This window comes from Artibeus jamaicensis, unplaced genomic scaffold (assembly GCF_021234435.1).
Source record: "Artibeus jamaicensis isolate MK-2021 breed Jamaican fruit bat unplaced genomic scaffold, CSHL_Jam_final contig_233, whole genome shotgun sequence".
Lineage (NCBI taxonomy): Eukaryota > Metazoa > Chordata > Mammalia > Chiroptera > Phyllostomidae > Artibeus > Artibeus jamaicensis.
In genome coordinates this window covers 62,365,320-62,385,227 of record NW_026521486.1, presented here as the reverse complement: position 1 = coordinate 62,385,227, position 19,908 = coordinate 62,365,320, and the positions used below count along the sequence as shown (strand labels likewise).

At 41.7% G+C, this 19,908-nt stretch overlaps 1 protein-coding gene across 7 annotated transcripts in view; it reads left to right on the top strand.

Moving 5' to 3' along the window:
- The window catches only part of GRIP1 (glutamate receptor interacting protein 1), a 661,834-nt gene that overhangs the window by 573,255 nt on the left and 68,671 nt on the right, over positions 1-19,908 (top strand). For all 7 annotated transcript variants that reach the window (XM_037136010.2, XM_037136013.2, XM_037136011.2 and 4 more), the window contains 3 exons: positions 5,066-5,252; positions 5,833-5,978; positions 18,297-18,377. In XM_037136010.2, coding sequence (XP_036991905.2) covers positions 5,066-5,252; positions 5,833-5,978; positions 18,297-18,377 — 414 coding nt within the window. The remainder of the gene's footprint in view (positions 1-5,065; positions 5,253-5,832; positions 5,979-18,296; positions 18,378-19,908) is intronic.

The following is a 19,908-nucleotide window of genomic DNA, read 5'->3' as shown; positions in this document are numbered from 1 at the left end:
ACAGAAAGTATCTCTGATGAAGTCTAAAAAAAAAAAGAAGCTTCACCTAGAAGTGGAAGTAATCTGCCAATTAGATGATGCTCTAATATATATTACATTCCTGCTTCCTATGAGTACTGACTGGAAAAAATGCAACTTTCCAGCTGTTTACTGACAGGAAATGGTGTCTTCTATTGATTTTGTGCCACCATTAAAAAAAAAAAACCAACAATGAGTGATCTGGATGGAAATAAAAGTACAGTTGACATCAACAAAGGCACCCTGGAAAATGAGATAGTCTAATGAATAAAACACACTGACAAACCAAACAGAAACAGTCTCACAGATACAGAGAAGAGACTGACAGCTGTCAGAAAGGAGGGAGGCTGGGGGGCTTAGTGAAAAAGGTGAAGGGATTAAGTAAAAATCCCCACAAAACTCATAGAGACACACAGCAGTGTGGCAATTACCAGGGGGAAAGGGGTGGGAGGAGCTGGAAGAGGGTAAAGGGCGGGTAAATGGTGACCGGTAGGAGATTTGATGTGCGGTGGTGAACACACAATACATTATGCAGATGATGTAGTATAGAATTGTACCCCTGAACCCTATATAATTGTATTAGCCAATGTCACCCCAATAAATTCAATTAAAATATATGGTAGTCCGATGGAAAATGCAGCTATCACAAAATGTGAATCATTCCTTATTTATTTAGCATTGGAAACTGTGGGCTACCACCTGGAAAAGCTTAGGGTTGGAGGCTACTTTCACTCCCCACCGCAGGCTGTGTTAATCTCATTAACGTTAGTCCTGCTGAGACAGAACAGTGATGGTGCTTCTTTAGAAGTAGTTTTCCTTATTCCTTCTGGAATGATCCGCCTCATCATCCTCTGCCACATCAGCTGCAGTGCTGGAATGATCTACATCATAGAGAAGTTTGGGTCCCAAAAGAATGACCTATAATTTCTCAGCAGAATCTACATGACATGTTGGTTCCAAAGTGGAAAATGCAAATGTCACAAAAAGTGATCCTTATTTGTTTATTTATTTATTTAGCATTCACTGAATGTTAGAGGCACTGGGCTTCAGAGATGAAAAGATCTGGTCCCAAATCTTTAAAGAACTGAAGGTCAAGTTGAGAGATAGGCAGGGAAGTATAAACCTGATAAATGCTAAAACAGGACAATGTATTAGCATCTGGAAATGTAGAAAAGTAAATACCTAATTCTGCCTGGATAAGGCTAGGAAAGGGACATTGAAAATACAGGGTAGGGGCTCCAGGGGCAGGGGCACAGTATGGATATAATGACACAGAGGTACGAACACAGGGCTGAAGACAAATGGCACATGAAAGGAGCTTAGAAGAATATGAGGCAAGATGGGCAGGAAAAAAGGAACTCGGAAGCGTTCTGTGTGCTCTATTCTAATTTGAATATGTTGTTCTATAGAAAAAGGGAAACACTGAAAGATTCTAAACTGGGGGGTGGCCTTTATAGAAACGCCACTTCGGCAGCAATTTGTGGGCTGTTGGCCTAAGCCGAGAGGCAGGGGTACTTGCTGAAATCCTCGTCTTCTACGTGAGCACTGCTGAGGCGCTCCTGCAGAGAAGTAGATGCACTGGGGCCTTGTTATGAAGAGAAGGTTAATCTGGCAATAATATGCAGACAGCATTGGGCATGAGAGAACCCAGAAACATGTATATTAGAGTAATTGAAGTAAAAAGGAACGAAAGCCTGGATTAAGGCATTGACAGTAAGAAGGGAAAAGGAGACTTAAACAAAACTGATTCAGTTTGAAAACAATGGGGAGTTGTGGGTCAAAGGCTACTCAGATTTCAAGCCTGAAGGACTATAAATGTATTAGTGGCCATGAAAAAGAGAAGGTGATTAACTTCATTCTGAAAATGTTGAGTTTGAGGAATCCACGTGACCTCATTGTGGTTGACATCCATCCAGTCAGGAAGTTCATTACTGGAGAGGTAAGTGTGAGAAGACACAGGCAGAGGTCACGTTTTATTGGAAGTAAATAAGGGAAAGAATGTGAGTTAAAAAGGCTTAGGACAGAACCACAGACAATGCTGTGTTTGGAGTGCAGAGAAAGCCAAAAGAATGGGTGGGTTCCGCTTACAGGTGAGATCCTATGGTACTCGTGCCTCACCGCCTGGTGTATTTCCCTTAGCACAATGCTCTCCAGTTCCACCCACGCTGTGGCACTATTCCTGAACAACAATAAAAAAAAAAAAGAGAGAAAAGGAAAGACCCTGGTGGGGGTGTGGATGGCAGAGGAGGGCAAAGGGGGAAAATTGGGATAACCATCATAGGATAACAATAAAAATGATTTCATAAAAAACAAAGAACCTTAAATGTGTAAAATTCAAAAAAAAAATTCTAAAAAGGAACAAAGAACCAGTCTTCATCGAAAACAAGAGGGCAATTTCAGAAAGAAAATGACAGTTCCCGAAGCCAGCTGCTGCAGAGTGGCTGGGGCAGACGGGGCCATCGATTTCAGCAATTAGGAAGCCATCCGCGAGAGTCGTTTCAGGAAAGGGTGAAGGCAGAAGCCAAACTTGAAGCCATTTAGCATCCGTACAAATTGGAGAGAGAAGTCGAAAGTGAGCGTGGTGAGTAGGAAAGTTGGAAAAGGTAGCAAGAAAGATTTTATGGCACAGAATCACAGGAGTGGAAAGGAATAGTGTCAGAAGTACTTAAGCGTTAGCCTGGAAATGGAGAGAACGATGCATCCTCCTGAAGCAGGGAAATGAAGGAGAAAGGACAGATGATGATACAGAGCAGCATTTCTCAAATGGCATGCGGTGGCACTGCTGTGGCGTCTGCTGCCCCACAAGAACTTTTAAACTATGTATTACCTGGCTAGAGTCAGGGACACTGGCCTGTTTTCCCTTAGATTGTCAAATAAAAAAATAACAGCAGCCAGCACAACCATAGCTACCTGGTGTGAATGAATCAAAATTATACCTATTTTTGTCAGATGAGCAAAAAATAATAATCCTAGTACACTTTTTGGTATGCCACAGAATTGTAGTAATTGTTTTATGTGTGCCATGAAATGAAAAAGGGTGAAAATCACTGATACAGAGAAATTAAGGTGGAAACAATGTTGTTTACAGAACTCCTGTCAAATGGCTGTATCTTTTTAGTCTCGTAGGAAATGAAGTAGAGTCAAGTTTGATCCTGGGGAGGGTAGAAATGTTTGCCACATCCTGTAAGGAATCTAATAAGGTGCCAAAACATCACAAAGTGAGAGATTCCTGGGCCTCCTATGGTAATGAGAATCTGTCAAGTGACACACCCTTAAGCAACTTAGTAACAGCGGTGGAGTTACCTGGGCACTACCATAGGGGACAGAGAATAGAAAAATCACGTGAGGTTTCAGAATCTCTGATACTAGCAGATGCATCATTGAAGTGGCCACTAGGGGTCCAGCTGGAGTAGGGAGGGAAATGATACTGTAAAAGGCAATGATGAAAGACTGTACAGCCTTCAAGCTGCATTCTCCAGATTCCCTCATGAGGGAAAAGGAAGCCCAGGGGTCCTCATTCCTACAAGGGCACTAGCTCTGTTTTGTATCTGGACAATAAAGGCATCTCTTATATGCTTTCATTTGAAAAGGGGAAAACTTGCTAAAAATACTGTTTGCAAACCACTATACTTGGAGACAGTTGAAAGGAAATGGGACTGGAAGTAATAAAGAGCAGAAAACTAGATCATAGGGCCTGGGAGAGATGGCTAATAAGATTATGTGATCAACAAGAGAATTCAGATATTGAGATCTTGGAGCTCTACCCGTTTTGTAGGGAGATGGGGTGCAGCACAAATCTCTGGTGGGAGAGAGCTGGCATAGGGTGGACCTGCCAGCATTGGGAGAGCTGGAGAACCATAAATCCAGCCCATTAGAAGATATGACCATGGTGTCAAAGCTGCTTGGGACAAGGAAAAGCTATAGATCAGAGGAGAGAGATGAAGAGCCAAGTACTGAAGAAAGTGAAGAAATGGGGAAGGGGTGACTTTGTAAACGTAGAAAAATGGTTTTGAAGACGTGACAGAGCAGAAACGACTACAGAATATGGAGCTATAAATAGGAGTGGTTTGAGATTTTTAAAAAAGCACTGCACGTGGAAAGCAAGGAGTATTGGAAACCCTTCTCTCTCTGCCCCATGTACCTTCTGGGTGGAGAGTGTTTTGAGGTACATGGTGTCATCATGTTTCAGTTAAAGGGCCAGAAGGCCTTTTCTGGGGGAAGTGACAGTCCAGCAGAGAGCCCTGCAGACAGAGCTCTTGCTCACAGAGAACAGAGGAGGCAGAGATCCCAGTGGGCTGCACTGAGAGGAAGGCATTCAGGAGTGGAGCCATGCTCATGATGGGGGCTGGGGATGGGAACGAGACAGAATGTGTGCCTGGGGGCTTAGAAGCTTGTCAGAGGAACAAATGAAATGGGAGATTACAAAGTAGGTTGGAAACCCAGTGAAAAGAAACAAGGACTGAAGAGACCAAATTTGAGAGTAAGAGGAATGTCGTGTTTAAACCACTCCATCGTGCCAGCCTAATGCTCGGTTAGGGTCGATGACCAGCACTTCCCCGTCACTCTGGGAGTCAGACTTAGACAATGTCTTCAAAGCTGGAGGACAGACTATTTGCAAAAAGCTTAAAGCTTAGACACAGATGGCTAGAGTGGAAAAAGGCATTAGACCAGTTAGCCTAACCCCCCTTTTTCTAGATAGGGAAGAGAAATGACTCATCTACCACTGGTTGCTCAGAGGCAGAGCCAGGAGCAGAACCCAGGTACCTTGGCCCTAACCCTGGGGCTGTCCTCTTCCTACAGTTCCCACAACTGTCCCTAACATGGAGGTGTGTAAGGGGAGGAGGCTACACTGGCATTGTGACCGAAATGTGACCAGTACTGGGAGATTCATGCATCTTGTTCAGCTCTGGCTACACTATTTGCTCAAAGGTCAAAACATAACCTGCCAGTGAGCTGTTTTTCAGAGACTTGATCTGTTTCAGAAATGCTGGTGTTTCTGGTGCATGCGTCAACCTGAAGTCATTCTTTCCTGTGTTTGTTCCTCTAGTGTCTTTAGCCTCCAGCACCGTGGGCTTGGCTGGGCAGGTGGTCCACACAGAAACCACAGAGGTTGTGCTGACAGCAGACCCTGTGACAGGGTTTGGGATCCAACTGCAGGGCAGCGTGTTTGCCACCGAGACGCTCTCCTCTCCACCTCTGATATCCTATATTGAAGCCGACAGCCCAGCAGAGAGGTGAGACACCTTCCACCGCACCTTTTCCTGCTCTGCATTTCTGAGCTGGCTACTTTGGACAGCTAATGAATTATGGGACAGTGCTCAATGCAGGAAGTGCAAGATGGAATGAACTCTCTGTTCTGACAATACAATTTTATGTTCTTGATCAGTTTTGAGAAGAATAATGAGCATGGATGCCTTTATCTAGCAGATTTTTGTCCATTGGGGATTCGAGGCCATATTAATTAAAAGGGAAAAATCTATTAAAAAATCTCTTCATTTGAACTTTAATAATTTCTCTGCCATGGGGGAATGTACATTCATCATTACTGTATATTGGTTCAGATCAGATTAGAACAATGCCATGAATTATTAATTACTCTGCTGTGATGATTCAAGATTCCCTTGCTCACATGTGTAGCTGTGAGATACAAGAGTGTAACACATTCCAGTTGACCTAACGTGATTCCCACATCATTGAATAAACAAGACACAATGGTCATGGCATTTTGCAAGGATCAAACAAAGCAGATTTGGCAATTTCAGCTAATAATTATTTACCTGATCTACAACCTCGAACATGTGTCTCTAAATTCAGATGTGGGGTACTGCAGATTGGAGACAGAGTGATGGCCATTAATGGAATCCCAACTGAAGACAGCACCTTCGAGGAAGCCAATCAGCTCCTCCGAGACTCTTCAATCACGAGCAAGGTCACACTGGAAATCGAGTTTGATGTTGCAGGTATGATCATATAATCGCAAGGCAGCTGCAGAGTCGGGAGAGGACTGCATGGGAATTATATGGATTATGTGACAGAGAGGGAGCTATTTTTTATATACTAACATGCTTCTGTTTAGGAGATTTGGGGTGTCATTTTGAAGTGAGCATTGTTGTCATATTATTCATTAAAATGTCACCACAAGAACAGTTGAGAATAAATGTGACAAAATAAGTAAGTAATAGCCACTATAAAGTTGATTAAAAAATCATGTGGCCTTTATTCTTCCTGACTTTCTCCTATATGCTAGAGAAACCATATTCTTCAGTCATACAGAAGAGAAAAGCCTCTCTTTAACCCTTCCCACTGCAAAGAATTTGGATGGTAACAATGAAAATTCACTAAGTGGATTTATACAAGCCCAGTAGGAAACTATTTGGTCTCTGGTACTAAAGAGAAAATATACCAGACACTTGTTAAAAAGAAGGAAAACTTAATTCAAGACTATTGCAAGAGAGATCGAGCCTTGAAATAGGGAAAAGAGATTGAATCCACTCCAAAAACAGCAAAGACAGCCAGGAATTTATAGCTAGCAGGCAAGGTGAGGCTAAGGGAGTTATTGGATGGGAATTACTAAAAGGAGCTTGATAGCAACAGAGGGGGAATAAGGAATTTAATTCAAGGATGGAGGTATACTTGATAAATTGAGTTAGTACAAGACTTGCTAGAATGGTCAGCAGGCTAAGGAGTGGGACAAGGACAAGTCCTAGTCAAGCAGAGGGCCAGAGGAGCCTGAGTTTGGTCCTGATGGGAGTCTTCGTTGGTAGCTAACATTTGTGCAGCTTTTAAAGGTTGGTGCCAGTTCCCATTTAAGAAAGTTGTCTTCACACAGTGAAATAGTACCTCACAGAGCCAATAACCTTTACCAGTCAGTACAGATATGCCTTTGGACACAGAGAGTGCATTATTCCTACAAGTACTTGCTGAGTAATTACTGTGGGCCAATGTCTTTTCCATACAGTGGAGGTGCAACAGTAGCCGGGAGAGAAAAAAAATTCCTGTCATAATAAAGATTATATTATAGCTGTACAGAAAGTTAATTTTGAAATTAACAAATATAAATTAAGACAATAATAGAAAATAAAGCAGAATGGGGGTTAGGAATGACTGTGCGAGAGCTATTTTCATAGGATGGTTCTCTAAGGGAGTGGCATTTGAGCAGAAATTTGAAGCTTGAGAAGTCACCAGCCACGTGAGAACCTGGGAGGAGAGTATTACAGGTGGAGGGAACAGCCAGAGTAAAAGATGGGAGCCAGAATAATGAGCTTGGTGCGTTTGAGAAACAGCAGAAAGGGTTCCTGCTAGGGACATAAGGGAGTAGAGGCTGAGAGCCAGATTCGGTTGTAGAGTTGGTGTGGGAGAGGTTGAAAAGGGCTCGGTAATGAAGGGCCTTGGTGAAGAATTTAGATTCTATTCCAAGTGCAGTGAAGTCAAGGAGCATTTAATGGAGGGGAACAAGATAGCCTGATTAGTGTTTTAGAGATAGCCCTCTGGAATGAGAAGAGAGAGTAGGAGCAGAAAAGCCAGTGAGAAGGTGGGGGCAGTTGGACAGGTGAGGAATAGTGGTGGCTTGGACAAGGTGGTAATTAATGCTAGAAATGGTGACAAATAGCAAAAATTGGACCATGGCTAACAGAACCTGATCATCTATTAGATATTAGGGGAGATGAGAAGAGGGAAGATCATGGAAGTGAGGCATAAGCGTCTGCAGCTGAGTAAATGCTGATGTCAAACTGAGAGGAAGACTTGAAGAGTGGGAATTTGGGGCTAGGAAAAAAGGACAAGCACACTCATTCCTTAATTCAAAAGACAACTATCAAACACAGGTTACTAAGTGCTAGGCTCTGTCCTATATTTGGACCATTAAAAGAGGAAATAAAAAGGATCAATATCTTCCAGGACCTCATAGTCAATTGACAAGAGCAAGAACTACTGAAAGGTAAGAACAGACATACTGAATATGTGTTGCCACTGAAATGCAAAAGGAAGTTCCCAGGAGACTGCAGGTAGTACCTTCTGGAGCCAGGATCAGTCCTGGGCTGGAGAGCAGGACTGAGGAGGGACCACCAAATCAGGGATTGTTAAAGTCATTGTAATAAGGAGACCACTAGGGAAAGTCTCAGACAGAAAGGATTCTGCCTAAGGAGTAGTAAGATTTAAAGGGAAAGGATACTAACAAAGGAGACAATGAAAATCTACTATAAAAAATGGAAGCAGAACCAAAGAAGGTGGCATTTTGGAAGCCAAAACAAGAGTGTCAAGGCAAAAGTCATGGTCAGTAGCGTAAAGGTGCTGTAAAGAATTCAAATAATATAAGGCAGGAAGTGTCTACTGGGTTTGGCAATTAGGAAAACCAACATTATAGAGTAGTTTCAGAGAACTGGAGGACAGATGTCAGATTGTAGTGATTGAGGGAAGAGTGGAATACAGACACACTGTGCATGCTGTCTGCCAAGGAACTGGTGTTAGGAAGAGGGTTTGGCAGGAAAAATGCAGTGAATGGATAGAAGGGACTGGAAGACACTATAGGCTCCTCGTTTTAGAGCTTCACAGCATTTAGTTACATACTCAGAGGTCCATTTTCTATTGCCTTGTCTTTTTATCAGTGGTTGTCAGCCAAGAATCGGGCTTGTCACAGGGCACATTTGGCAGAGTCAAAAAATTTAGCTGTAGATGAAAGAAAATGGAACAACAGATAGAGGGGGATCCAAAGGTCAGAGGGGCGTTAATTTGTTTTGTTGCTTTGTTACGTTTGGAGAGATTTGAACATGTTTGGGCTTAAAATGAATGGGAAAGAGAGATATTTGGTGAAATTGGGTCCCCAAAAGGATGAGAGGGTAAGTTATGTAGAACATGGGTAGAAAACTAGTCTAAGACAGAAAGTAGAAGACCTCTTCCAATGAATTTGAAGAGAAAAATGTGAGAATATAAACACATTTTTAGCTGTGATTGGGAACTCCTTGTAAGGACTATCAGGCAAGAGTGAGAGGGTCATCATGTTGGGAAGTTGAAAAGAATGGCAATGGTTTAGCATAGCTAATGGGGAGATCAGGGAGAAAACCAACCAGACTCATGTGGAGGGATTTTTCAAGCTGTAGGGTTAACCTAGCAGAGTTCAGAAACTCCAACCTGCATGGTCAAGTTGGGTTTTGTTTGATGGTTGTTGTTTTGTCAGGAGACTTCAGTTGTTGAGGAATAAAAGCAGAGATGGTAGATGATTAGTTTGAGACAAAGATTGAGATTTCCAGAAAAGATTGAACAGAAGGAGAACTTAAGTCACAGAGGTTCAGATTGTTGCAGGAAGAACAGGTGAATAATTGTGGTAATAGCATCAAAATGATCCTGGTAATATTTACCAATAGCTTACACTATGCCATGTCTAAGTATTGTGTGTCATTAGCTCCCGTAGTCCTATAACAGGACTATAATGGCGAAGCCCTATAACAACAATGGAGAAGGATACTATCCTTACATCCCCAGAAACAGGAGGCCATGTAGTTAAAGGTGGGGCTGGGATTTTAACCCAGGCAGTCTGGCTCCAAGACCACCCTCTAACTACTACACACACTGCCTGTGTTTGCAGAAGTCTAGACTGGAAAGAGAGTGCTTACATAACTGGGAGTCTTCAAGAAGAAAAATGTGTATAGCAAGAGAAAGTTGATATTGAGGTCAAAGTAGTGTATTAGAGTTTAGGATTTCAGAGAAGGTCGAGCAAGGGTAGTGAGTTGCTGAAGCAAATCTTATTCAACCAGAGGTCTGGGAATTGGAAAAGCAGTGTGATGGAAAGCCCATCCACACAGTGAAATCTCTCAGGAGGGCAGGACTTGGAATGAGGAAGGGGATAAAAACTAGCTGCTCTTGTCATGCCAAACACAACCCCATCAAAGAATGTCCACATTTGGGGTTTCCTCTTCCTGGGGAACGCTTCCCCAACATGTTCGAATGGCTTGCTCACTTCATTCAGGGATTTGCTCAAATGTGGCTTACTAAGAGAAACCTTCCCTAACCATCTATCACTCTCTATCCCCTTGCCCAGATTTATGGTTCTTAACCCTTCTGAAGCTCTGTTATGTGGTACATTTATTTGTCTATTGTCTTCTCTTCTCCATTAGAAAAATGTATGATGTCAGGGACGTTATGCCTTTTGTTCATGAATGTACTTCAAAATAGTATGTGGAATACAAGAGGCTCTCTGCCAGTAGTTGATGAATGCATGTGTGCATGCATGAATAAATGAATAAGTGAATGATGTTCAGTTGGCACTCCTGAAGGATTCACATCAGGAATTTCAATTTGCATGAAGAACTAATTGCATATCCACTGTTTCTCTGGGACTCCTGGTCTTTTGGTGCGGCTTGTTTCTGCTCATCTGCTCCATTTGTTTCTGTGCAAACTTTCTGACTTTTCATTGTACATAACTGTTTCATTTTTGGTAAAATATCCAGAGAGCAGCAGCCAGGTCTGATTTCTAATTTCCAAGAGAAAGAATCTCATTGGATCCACTTAGATTTGATACCCTCACCTTTTTGTTAGCTGTGGCCAAGCAAGAATCTAGTAGAAGGACCTTATAAGGATCAGTCAAATGGTGGTGCAGCCATGGTTTTCAAAGAAGGCTGTCCACCATCCTCAGAATGTCCTCACAACAATCACAGAGCATTAATGGCGAAAGGACTCATAATCCAGTACCTTCATTGACTTGTGAGTGAGGGAACTGGGGTTTAGGTGGGGGAACTCAAGGTCATACAGCAAAGTGAGTAGTAGGTCCCAGGTCTGTTGAATTGTACCCTCTTTTCCATAACATATTCCACTGCCTCTTCACAGAGATGTTAGAGTTTCCAGCATGAAACAGCTAGCTTTCTGAATCTTGCCCTATTGACACTATCTGTGGGAGGTAGTGTCAATAGGTAGCTATCCTGTGCGCCATAGGACACTGAGCAGCGTTTACTTAGTATGTTCCAACAGTGAAAAGGCCAACACAATCTGACCTTCTTCATAAGTGGTGAAGAAACAAATTAAAAACATATTTGAAAACATAATGAAGGAGAACTTTCCCAATTTGACAAAGGAAATAGACTTCCAGGAAATCCAGGAAGCTCAGAGAGTCCCAAAGAAGTTGGACCCAAGGAGGAACACACCAAGGCACATCATAATTACATTACCCAAGATTAAAATGAAGGAGAAAATCCTAGAAGCAGCAAGAAATAAGGGGACAGTCACCTACAAAGGAGTTGATGGGACTCAGACTGTCAGCTGATTTCTCAAAAGAGACCTTACAGGCAAGAAGGGGCTGGAAAGAAGTGTTCCAAGTCATGAAAGGCAAGGACCTACATCCAAGACTGCTCTATCCAGCAAAGCTTTCATTTAGAATGGAAGGACAGATAAAGCTTTTCTCAGATAAGGTCAAGTTAAAAGAGTTTATCATCACCAAGCGCTTAATATATGAAATGTTAAAGACAGTGTTTCTTAGATAAAGAAATGTTATCTAAGAAAAAGAAGATAAAAAATATAAACAGTAAAAAGACGGCAAACTCACAGTTATTAACAACCACACCTAAAACAAAAGCAAACTAAGCAAACAACTAGAACAGGAACAGAACCACAGAAATGGAGATCACATGGAGGGTTAGTAACAGGGAAGTGGGAGAAGGAGAAGGGGGGAAAAGCTACAGAGAATAAGTAGCATAGATGGTAGGTAGAAAATAGACAGGGAGGGCAAGAATAGTGTGGGAAATGTAGAAGCTAATGAACTTATGACACATGGACATGAACTAAAGGGGGGGAATGTGGGTGGGAGGGGGTGTGTAGGGTGGAGGGGAATGAGGGGGGGAAATGGGACAACTTAATAGTATAAGCAATAAAATATTTTTTAAAAAAATATAGAATGACAAAAAATTATGTCACGTTGAAAAATAAAATAAAATATAATAAAATACCAATCTACAATATCGTGAATACTTGTCATTTGTACTTTAACTCCGAAGTTATTTTGTTGGAAAAACCATAGCTTTGTTCTGCAAAGACATCCTGTTGAACGCTGTTTGCTGTCCTGACTGGTGTCCCCAGTGCTTTCCTCTGAGTGGACGGGAGCTGAGCATTTACATTCATCCACCTGAGAATCGTTATTTTTTTTCAGATCTCACAAGGGCATCCAGGTTGATGAATTATGATTATTTTACTATGCCAACAATGAATGCCTCAGGCAGAAAAAGCAGACCAACTGGAAGGAAGGAAATCTTTGGTTACCCGAATGTGTTTTTAATTATAGTATTAGCAAAAATAAACCAAAGCCAGGGAAGCGCAAAATAATCACATGGGAATCCAAGGAAATAAATGTTCTGTTTACTTATTCTAAACCTATTGTTTCTCCAAATATTGGATCTTTTTTCTCTTTACTGGTATTTCTTAAAAAAAAAAAAAAATTAAATGTGCCTTTAACCACCAAGTAATTGTAGAGAAAAAATACCAAATATAAAATAAATCATTTTGGCATATAAAGATTAAAATGAACACACAGATTGATCAAAGAGATTTATTTGTTGATATTTGTTCATCATTATGAATATTTCAAATCTTATATAGTCAAAAGTGATCCATTACTGTTTACCAGCAAGTGATAATATCTCCTCCAGTGTCATTAACAATGTTAATCTTGGTCAAAGTTCCTTTCATCAAAAATTTATAAAGGCAAAATGTTGCTATAGTAACTACTCCATATCAGTGTTTCCTAGCCCTTAGGATTCAGGACCTCACTTGTATAAGCATAGTATTTGAGCAAGATGTTATATACTTACATGGATACATATATACATACACCAGCACACAGTGGGCTCCCCTCCCTTTTCACAGAGAACGTTTTCTTAAAACAGGTAAAACTAACATACATGAAATGAGCTCCATAAATAGGAAAGCCATTGGGTCCTCTGTAGCTTCTTATGCATTTACTTAGAAACACTTGCATGCTTTATCCAAGTAATCAAGTAATTTATTCCTGCTACGCCCGTGAACACTTGTGTGGGACCTGTTTAACCCATTCTGTTTCCTTTACTTGATTAATGGTTCTTCAGAGATCTTTCAATTTCAAGCAACAGAAATGTACTGAAGCTAGTTTAGATGGAAAAGAGGCCTTGACCAGAAACACACAGGTGTTTCAAGCACTCGAGCAGGGAACCCCAGGAAGTGCTAGAACTTCAGAGACTGTCCAGCTGCGTACAGGTTCTCTCCAGCGCCTTCTGCTCTCTCCTCATCTGTACTTGTTTCTTTCTCCCCTCTCTGTGCACACTGGCTATTGGGGAAAATGGGGCCACTTCCTGATGCCTTCTCTGCCCCCAGTCTGCGTGCTCATTGAAAAATCTTAAACTGTCCTTTTGAAAGTGGGAAGAAGGTGACAGTTAACTTTCCATTCCTGGAATAGGGAATGGAGAGGTCTCAGGAAAGAGGTGGAGGGAAGGCATGGAATTGAGAACTCTTTTGGAAGTGAATATTTATGATACTTGCAGCACCCGAACTAAGAAAGAAAAGCACACCTCTGTGTTTTTTACTTGCCTCATTTTTCTCTTCCTACTCCAATACATCAACATTAGCCAGGCTTTTTAAAATCTACTGGGGGATATAAATAATTTATCTAGCACAAATCCTATTGGGAATTGAGGAGGGTACACATTCTAAAGAAATAAACAACCGAACAAAGAAATAAATATCCTTCTTGGCGCATCAGAGTGTTAGCTGAGGACAGTAGCAAAGCCAAAGTTGTCATCTCACTGTCTATGACCCTCACTGGACCTCAGCTGCCAGGACTGGAGAATTCAGAAGAGTGGGAGGAAGTTGATGAAGGCAACAGATGCCCTCACTCCATCAGAGTAAAAACTGGAAGTGGAGCCTAGCCTAGGGGGTCTTAGGAATTTTTTATAGGTAGCGTTACAGGTGGAGGGCCCAACAAAATCAAACTTTTATCATGTCCCCCAGTTGAATAGTCAGTGGAGAATCTTCTGAGTTGGAAGATCAGATTCAGGTCTTATAAAAGGTTTACTGCCCAAATTTCTCATGGAAAAGTGCAAAAGACCAGGAAGAACAAGGAAAGGCAGAACAAGGAAAGGAGTTTTCTAACTCTATTTCTTTGAGGCCATCCCAACTTTCACCCTGCTTTGCAGGGACTCAAAGTAGCAAATATGTGATTAACAAGTTGGACCAGAGGACTGAGCCTAATAGGTCTCACCTCACATCATCCACTGTTGTTAATTCCTTTGGGCAGATTGTGGGGCTGGCCTTGAGTGAAATCAAACAGTAAAAGCCAGTTCAGCTCACTCATCCTACATAACCCCTTTATGCTAAAGTTTCTCTTGTTTCTGGCAACTCCTTTCCAACCCTTCCCAAAACGTTCAAGAAACAATTATAGTGATTAGCAATTTAGGGTGAATAGATGTTATCTCTTCAAAGGATATTTCTATTTCAACCTTATCTCTAGTTAAAGGTTTTGCAGACTGAAAGGGATCTTAAGAAGAGTGAGTATAGTTAAGAATGTATAGTGGGGGCTTCTGGTCAAGACGGTGGCATAGGCAGATATGGCTCACCTTTTCACAACCACATCCAAGTTACAACTAAAATAGAGAACAACTATGACTCAACCATCAGAAATCTAGTGGAATCGACGTCTGACAACTACAGAATAAAAAAAAACACATCCATCCAGACTGGTAGGAGGAGCATAGACTTGGAACTGGTTGGTCCCACACCCACATGTGGTGGATAAAAATTTGGGAGGGACATCTCAGAGTGAGGAGACCCAGCCCCACACCAGGCCCTTTGTCCAAGGTACTAGTGTCAGGAGGATAAGTCACCACAACTTCTGGCTTCAAAAAGCAGTGGGGATTAAGTCAGTGGAAGAAACTTGGAACCCCAAGCAGTTCCCCTTAAAGAACCCACACATGGACTCACCTACTCAGACTCGCTCCCTCTGGGCTCCAGCACTAGGGTAGCAGCTTGAAAGGCACCAGTGGCACACAGGGAGAAACTGAAGTCTGGCATCGAGGTGAGCAGAGGCAATAGTCCCTTTTCTAAGCCCTCCCCACCCCCCGCAGAGCTGGTAAACTGGTGCCATATCTGAGACTCCATCAACCTGGCTAACACTGTTTGACCTGCCTTGGAGATCCCCAGAGACTCTGCCCCACCCAATTTATGGGCCTATCCAAGCTGCTTTTCCATATGAATGGCTGGTCTTGGCTCCTGCATTATGACTTCTTATATCCTATCAAACAAGCAACAGCTGCCCTCAGTGAGCCACAGGCCTGCCACTAGCAGCAGCAGCTTAGATTCACAGCTTGGTTTTGCCTAGGAATCTCCAAGCCCAGCATGAGTAGCAGACATCTCAGATTGCTTTATAGCTCAGGCAGGGAGCCCTGGGCAAACAGGTGGGGGCTGACCTTGCCCTGCACCACCCAGAAAACCTCAGGGCCAGCACACCCAGTGGACAGCTAGAGCCCATGTAGGAGCACCACCAGCTGCTCCTGCATAGTTGATCTTCCACAGAGGGCAGAGGTTGGTAGTCAGTGGTCACAGCCAATCCTTGCAGCTGACTGACCTGGGTAAATCCCTCCCACTGATCTGCCAACAGCGACCACAACTCAACTTCAAGAAGAGGTACTCAGGCCACATGAAGGGTGTACCTCGAGTACCCAGCTTGGGTGATAAGGGAGGCTGTGCCACTGGGTCCAACAGGATGCCTACTGCATTAGGCCACACTACTGCAAAGACACAGAACTCCCAAAGCAGCTCTACCTAATCATAGAAACAAACACAGGGAAACTGATAGAATGAGGAGAGAAAGAAACATGGCCCAAATGAAAGAACAAATCAAAACTCCAGAGTAAGCACTAAACAAAATGGAGATAAGCAATCTATCAGATGCAGAGTTCAAAACACTGCTGATAAGGATGCTCAAGGAACTTCATGAGGACATCAACAGCATAAAAAAGATCCAGTCAGAAATGAAGGATATGCTAATGGAAATAAAGAACAATTTAGAGGGGAACAACAGTAGAATGGATGAAGCTAAGATTAAATAAATGATTTGGAACATAAGGAAGCAAAAAATAACCAATCAGAACAAGAAGAAAAAATAATTTAAAAAATGAGGATAGTATAAGCAGCCTCTGGGACAACTTCAAGAGGTCCAACCTTTGCATGATAGGGGTGCCAGAAGGAGAAGAGAAAAAAGCAAGAAATTGGAAATCTATTTGAAAAAAACAGTGAAAGAAAACTTACCTAATTTGGTGAAGGAAATAGACATGCAAAACCAGGAAGCACAGAGAGTTCCAAACAAGATGGACAAAAGAGGCCCAGTCTAAGATACATCATAATTAAAGTGCCAAAGGTTAAAGATAAAGAGAGAATCTTAAAAGCAGCAAGAGGAAAGAAGTTAGTTACCTACAGGGGAGTTCCTATAACACTGCTGGCTTATTTCTCAAAGAAACTTTGCAGGCTAGAAGGGATTGGTGATAAATACTCAAAGTCATGAAAAGCATGGACCTACAGCCAAGATTGCTCTACCCAGCAAAGCTATCATTTAGAATCAAAAGGCAGATAAAGAGCTTCCCATTCAAGAAAAAACTAAAGGAGTTCATCATCACCAAACCATTATTGTATGAAATAAATACATATCTATCAACAATTCAATCTAAAAAACAAACTAAGCAAACAGGAAGAACAGAGTAGAATCATGGATATGGAGAACATTTTGATGTTTGCCAGATTGTAGGGGAGGAGGATGGGTGAAGAGGTGAGATTCAGGAGCGGAAACATAGAAATGAAGATCTCATGGAGGGTTAGCAACAGGGGAGTTGGAGAAGGAGAAGGGGGGAGAAGGTACAGAAAATAAGTAGCATAGATGGTAGGTAGAAATAGATAGGGGGAAGGCAAGAATAGTATGGGAAATATAGAATCTAAAGAACTTGAGACACATGGTCATAAACTAAAGGGGGGGAATGGTGGGGGTGGGAAGGTTCAGGGTGGAGGGGAATGAAGGGGGGAATAGAACAACTGTAATGGCATAATCAATAAAATAAAAATTAAAAAAATTACAAATAGATAGTTACAGAACAGCCATGGGGACATGCAGTACTGTATAGGAAATGGAGTAGCCAAAGAACTTATACCCATGGCTCGTGGACAGGACGTGAGCAACAGTGGGAGTATGGCCTGAGGGAGTGTGGGGTGCTGGGTGGGGGGAGGGCAAAGGGGGAAAAATCAGGACAACTATAACAGCATAATCAATAAAATATAATTTAAAAAAGAAAAGGCAAAGGGTATGTTCTCAGAAAGGGAAATTGAAAAAAAAAGAATATGTAGCAATTTTTTCCTTTCTAAAATACTAGTCAGGCTCTGCTAAAATCAACTTACTTTTATCCCAGGTTGTCATTCAGCCACTGCATACTGGTTCTGTCTGTGTTACTACAGTGTTAGCTCACTTCTATACCAGTTGGGCAATATCCTCCTGTTCCAGTGTCACCTTTCCTTATGCCTCCCTCTGGGACCATCTGTAGCACCCATGACCCAGAAACTAAAGGGTCACCATTGGTGCACTGGGGGTCTCCTGGCCCCTGCATTCCCAACTGTGGTCAGTATCCAACCTGGCTGGTTACGGGCAGTACCATTGTTGTTGCAAAATGTTTCAAATATCACTCCTACTTCTGCTCTTTAAATGTACTTTTCAGTGTTTACATTACAAATGAAGGCACCTCCCTCCTCTCTCCTCCCAAATCAACCATTACACCAAATTGAAATCTTTCCTAGAATCTACTCCCCCTAGTACCTTCATACAAGGATTAAAAAAAAAAGAAGTGCCAAAAGCAAACTCTTAGAAAATATAGTTGGGGGGAAAAATAATAAAATCAGGCCTGTGATTCCTAAACTTTACTGTGGCTAAGAATCATCTGAAGAATATGTTTCAAAGGCAGATTTCAAGGCTTCATCTTCAGAGATTCCAATCCTATAGACCTGGGGTGATTCAGGAACCCGTATTTTTGACTTACATCCCAGGTAAATGTGGTGCACGTCCCCTAATGGCACTTCAGGAATAGTGAACTCCACTGTGGCCGTGAACTATGCACAATTGCTGTAGATAGGATGTGTATTTTTCACCGGGAGCTTGGTTTACCAGGATTTTACGGGTGTTCATTCACCTAACTTCAGTTCTGCAGCTTTACCTGCAGATGATGCATTGTCATGGGTGGGTGCTCCATTCTTCCTAATCTTCTATGAACACGTTCTTTTTTGTTTTGAAATTACAGAGTCTGTCATCCCAAGTAGTGGAACATTTCATGTAAAGCTCCCTAAAAAGCACAATGTGGAACTTGGAATAACCATAAGTTGTAAGTAGAAGTGATTTCTTTTAAAATGTAGTATTTTAAGGTCTATGAGAAAATTGTACTGACAAACGGTTTGCAGGTGTGGCAAATGTTTTCAGTGTCATTGCCAAATTTCTATGTAATGATAAAAGAATGCGAAGCCAATCACGTCTCTAGCAATTACCAGCTGTGTGAATGCAGTAAGTTACTTAAATGCTCTCTATTCTTATGTTTCTTCATTAGTAATATGGAAGTGATGTCTACAAAAGATAGGGTTATATTAAAAAACATATTTACATATCTAGCGTATTCCTTGGCAAGTAATAGGTAAGTGCTCAATAAATGTGTCTCTTGCCACCCTCCGTGAATAATTAGATGAGCACGTAAATGCATATAGATTCTGTAGATTTCAACATATTATGGATTAAGTTTTCACAATAATATATTTAACTAACAAAAAGTATATTTATTTACAGTTAAAACCATTTTGCCATCTGGCCACCATGCATCTAAAATCTATCTTGCAAGACTAAAACAATGTCCGTCCTTTAGCAACTTCCCGAATTCCTTGATGGTACATCTTGTCTGGGTAACCAAACCGAAAAAAAAAAGCAGCAAAACATATAAATGTGTTTAATTCACTCCTTTCACCAGGCTCTAGATTTAGAACTGCTCTGGGTAAAAGAACTTTGAAAATTTCAGCCCCAATGGAGTTGTATAGAATGGAAATTGAGGGTTTTTGCTTTTAATATCCATAACCTAAGTTTACCCGTAAATGCCCCCCAGAAAATGAAGCAGATGATTAATGCCTAAAGACCAGAGCAGGCATGGAGGCAATGCGTGTAACCAAGGGGTGGTCCCTTCCAGAAAGAGTGACGAGGCTCCATAAACATGCCTCACTACACTCTGTTGCAGAGCAGTTATGGCAAAAATTAAGAGATCTCAACTGGGCAGTATGAAATAGAGGCTGTCCAGTTCGACACTGACCATATAAATTTCACACTGAAAATGAAACTTGATTTAGGACTAATAAATCACATACACTAGTACAACACTAAAAGCAGTGAAACTACAGTACAAAATAAATGTTAAGAACGAGAAGCCACATGTAAGAGAGAAAGCCTGTATGTCACTCCCTCCCAAACCCCGGTGACTTACCAGGAGGAAAGTAGGGTGTCTGAAGTGCCTGAAGTGTCTGATGTACCTCTATACAGTAGTAGGAAGAAGAAATGAGATTTTGGGGACTCCAGACATATTCTAGGTGCTACAAAAGTCACTGGTGCCTTTGGCTGATTCACTTAAGCTCTCAATTTGCTCATTAGGAAGCAAAGGTGGTATGCCATTATTCTCTCAACAGCGTTGGTTACTGAAATTAAGAAAGAACACATTAGAACTTACTGTTTTAAAAATATTTGGAATTAAAGATAGATTCTGCAACCTCCATGTAACTTTAAGCCTGCTATGATTTATTCTATCTCTTCCATTCTATTCATTTATTTCATCAGAATTGGCTGTGATACTGGTACCTCTTGGAGTTGCGTAGTGCACTCCTGCT